Source organism: Rutidosis leptorrhynchoides, chromosome 6 (assembly GCF_046630445.1).
Source record: "Rutidosis leptorrhynchoides isolate AG116_Rl617_1_P2 chromosome 6, CSIRO_AGI_Rlap_v1, whole genome shotgun sequence".
Lineage (NCBI taxonomy): Eukaryota > Viridiplantae > Streptophyta > Magnoliopsida > Asterales > Asteraceae > Rutidosis > Rutidosis leptorrhynchoides.
Genome location: NC_092338.1, coordinates 170561098 through 170565675, shown reverse-complemented (window position 1 = coordinate 170565675; position 4578 = coordinate 170561098). Strand labels below are relative to the sequence as shown.

Here is a 4578-nt window from a genome sequence, read left to right as displayed (position 1 = left end):
TCTTCAGTTATTTTTATTCTCTGTAAGCCTATATAAGGCAAGTAGTGGCAGTAGATTAGGCTATCTTCAGTTATTTTTATTCTCTGTAAGCCTATATAAGGCATCATGTTTTCTTTGGTTTAATATCAGAAAAAGCACAAACATTACGTGCAAAATCTCTGTGTGTTTCCATTTCAATTTCAGCATTTAGCCTTGTTATTTTGTGTGTGTGTTTAGTTAAGTTCAACTGTTTGTTTCTCGGACATAAACTAGTGGATAGGGTCTTCGCGGACACTTATGCATGCTTTCATCATGAAAATATCAATCGTCCCTTATTATTATCATATCAATTATTAACTTAGTATTCGTTTTCCTTTTTATTTAATCAACAAGTGGGGTTATGAGTTTGGTATGTGCTGGCCACCACATATAAAGGAGAACATACATATCCACCTAATATTGTCACAACAGAAAAAGTATTTCGGCATGTTGCCCCATTTATTCCACTAAATCGTTTTCTATATTCTTCAATAATCAAGTGGATTATCCACATGTAGAATTTTCGGCCAATTAGGAAAAGAATAAAGCATTATATCATTCTCATCCTTTATATATATCTCCTTTGTATATTGTCTCCATTTGGTTGAACTAAAACAGAAACACAGATACATAGAATAGCAGCATCAGTTAGATGGTTTCGCATGAGAAGAGAATGGTTTGTGGTTTTGATTGCCTGAGTAAAAGAAGAAGGAGATGGAGTTGGTGATTAAAGGTGACGGTCTGTGTATATGAATTAGAAAATGAAAGAAAGGAAGTTTGTATGGTGTTTGGTTGTTCGATCAAATAAGAAACAACAGTATTTAACAAAATGAAACAAGAAGGCAATAGTAGGTACCTTTGAACGAAGAAAAAACAAGTATGTAGCAAAAATCAGTTATGGGTGTATTGTAGGGTTTTATTCGATGGTGGTGGCGAGCTAGGAGATGATTATTTTGTGGTTGAATAGTTGTCCAGGGTGGTGTTTTGGTGATGTTTGATTTGTTGTATTGGTGGTTGTTTGAGTGTGTTACCACCGAAAGCAACAACAGTGATCATTTAATGGTTTATGGTAATGTGATTAGTTTTTAAATAAAAATAGGAGAGACATAAAGAGAGAGAGATAAAGATATGGTGATGTGTGAAGGTTCAAGTTCAAGAATCGTTAAACCTGAGATCATTGGTTTATAGAATTTAGAGGGTCGACAGGAAGAATCGAGCTAGAAGGATCAAACAAGAAAAATAAAGTAGATAGTGAAGTGTAACAGATTCGTACGCTTTAACTGTTATTGACAGCTAACAAATTCGATTGAAATTGTTTTGTAGTGTTTACTTGAAGTCGTCCAAGAATCTTGAGCAGGGGAAGGAAGGACAGTCGACATCTAGCAAACGCAGATAGGGTTCTTCAAACAAGAAGAAGAAAATAAGAATAATGAATCAGATTATGACAGGTAACAAATTTGTACATTTTTCTGTTACTGATTTCAATTCAAATTTGTTTTATATCTGATTTGAGATCGGCATGTTTATTCTTAACGTAAAAGGAGGACATGTAAATAAGAGAAATTGATGTTGATGCCTAACAGAATTTTATTCATTATCTGATTAATATCTAGAAATCTTTGTATCTTACTGAATTATAATATCTCATTTTGATTCTAACAAATTTTGTTCTTATTATGGATTGATTTTTCTACTCGTGACCAGATCCAGAGACAGGAAGAATCATTCAGTAAGGAGAAGATAGAAGTAAAAGAAAAGGAATTGGAAAAACAGATAGCGATTGGAAACTGAATTTGTTTTGTTCTTAAGATTGAACCTTTGATTTGTACGAATTTGTGACACGAAAAACAAATTAAACACATTATGATTGTAACATGAAACTGATATTTATTCTTCGTTAATCGTATTATTAAATACAATAATACTGATTCATATAATGTATTTGTATATATCAGTATATATATATATATATATATATATATATATATATATATATATATATATATATATATATATATATATATATATCTGTTTTTATATATCTGTATATATATATATTTCATTACTTCATATAATTTGTATTAACAAACAATTAGGTATATTAATAATAATAATTTTAATAATATCCAAATAATACTAATAACAATAAGTACAATGATTAAAAGTAATAGAAATAATGATAGTAATAATTTTAGAATAAAGATGATAATTTTTAGTAATAATAATGATATAACAAATTACATGTGTTAAATTTCATATATTATATATTGAACATAATAAAATAACTAATACTGATTTTTATATTAATAATGAAAGTAATAATAATATTAGTATAACAATTATATTTTAATTTGCAACTACATTTAATATATTAATATTACAATTTATTAATTATGTAATTATATCATTCATTATATGATAACATTATTTAAATATTTGATACTTATACATCTTGTATATATTACATTTATATATATATATATATATATATATATATATATATATATATATATATATATATATATATATATATATATATATATATATATACATATTTATTTACAAGTACAGGTTCGTGAATCATCGGGAATGGTCGAAGATCAATTGAATACATAAAATAGTTCAAAAAATTTGGAGACTCAACATTATAGACTTTGTTTATCGTGTCAAAACCATATATGATTTAAGTTTAAGTTTGGTGTGAAATTTCCGGGTCGTCACATTATGGGGTGACACCACTAGTTTGAATTTTTTTTTTTTTTTTTTAACAATGTAACCTTCAAATTGTGTATGTTACCACTAAATTTAACTGTATGTAACCATTGGCATAGCGGTATCGAGGTGACCCTTTCAACCTATAGGTTGGGGGTTCGAGTCCTAGGGTGGACATGTATATATTCGTGTTTAATTTCGTGTGTGTGTGTTTGCCTTTAAAAAAAAGCCACTAAAGTATCCTTCAAATATAGTTAGTTTTGGAAAAATTCAAGACATCATTGAGTTTTGATCACGGATTCGCCACTGGAACTCATGCATTTTAAAAAAACTCTATTTTATATTAAATTGTAATGCTCTCGTAAAATACATCAACTCACTTAAAATGTAGTGTGTACATAAAATGCAGCGTTGATTAATTAATCGGCGGAACCGTCTAGAGACCAAACACCCGGTAAACTAACCGCCCTACGAACAATATCACCGCTCCTAACCAAAATGACCAAACACCTCCAAAACTTCTAAACCTACTCAAGCGTTAGAATCTAAAAATAATCCTATGAAGCCGCAAAACCATAATTACACAGGAAACCACCCAAAAACCACCGCCTAATAACAATAAGAGAGAATTGTAATTTATTTCATCGTAAATCTAAACTGTGAGGATTACATGGATATATATAGAGTGATACACGGGACATATAACAAATATGTCGGAGGTTGTTATAGCAACTTTTAGGTCGTTATAACAACTTAACTATCACAATCTAAACAAATATTCCCCCGCAAGCTAAGGGCAGGGAAAGACTTGCAGCTTGGATCGTAGAGTCACAAATCATTGTGACAAGAGTGGCGTAGTAAATACATCAGTAATTTGATCATTGGTAGATATGAACTGGACAATAAGTTTCTTTTCAGTTACCTTTTCTTGAACAAAGTAAAAATCAATTTCAACATGCTTTGTGCTTGCATTAAAGACATGATTTTCTTGTAAGTTGGTAGTGCCAAGATTGTCACACTAAATAGTAGGCATTGTGGCCATAGGAACTCGAAGTTCTTGTAGAAGAGATTCGAGACAAGTAACTTCATAAACGTGTTCGCTAATGCTTTTGTTTTCTAGCTGACCATGATACTAGGTTTGAGCCTAGATAGATAACATATCCTTTCATGGATTGAAGGTCATCTATGCATATTTCCCAGTTGACATCAGAGAAGCTGTTCAACGAGTTGTAGGCTGAATCAGTGTAGGCATGAAGGATGGTGCCCAAGTCTTGCATAAATCGCAGCCCATGGTCGGCGGGTCCCTGTAAGTAACGAGGAATCCCTGTAACTGCTGACCAATGATTTTGAGTGGGGGATTGCATGCATTGGAAGACTTTTTTGACTGCAAATTTGATATCCCGTCGAGATAACGTAACATACCGAAGTGCACCACCAACTTGATGACACTTAACTGGTTTATTAAATGTTTCACTATCACCAAGAACATGGTTCACATTGGTTGTCATAGGATATGAAATCAGTTTAGAATGAGATAATTCGGCACGCTCTAAGAGTTCATGGATGTATTTACGTTGTGATAGAATCGTGTCGTGACCATTCCTGTTGACTTCAATCCCAAGAAAATATGAAAGAGGATCCATTTTTTGAATAGCAAAGGACTGACTTAGTTTCTTGATAAACTAATCAATCACTGTAGGATTGTTACCTATGATAATTATGTCATCAACATAAACCAACATATATAACGGGGTTCCCTTTGATGAATATATAAAGAGCGACGGGTCTCTTTTCAATCACTTAAATCCAAGAGATAATAATCTATTTAATTACAGTGGAAGGAAAACA

At 31.3% G+C, this 4578-nt stretch overlaps 1 protein-coding gene across 1 annotated transcript; it reads right to left on the bottom strand.

Moving 5' to 3' along the window:
* Positions 1-3830: 3830 nt before the first annotated feature.
* On the bottom strand, positions 3831-4373 carry LOC139854251 (uncharacterized mitochondrial protein AtMg00810-like). Its single transcript, XM_071843567.1, has one exon. The coding sequence runs from the start codon at positions 4371-4373 to the stop codon at positions 3831-3833; it is 543 nt and encodes a 180-aa protein (XP_071699668.1).
* Positions 4374-4578: the final 205 nt, after the last annotated feature.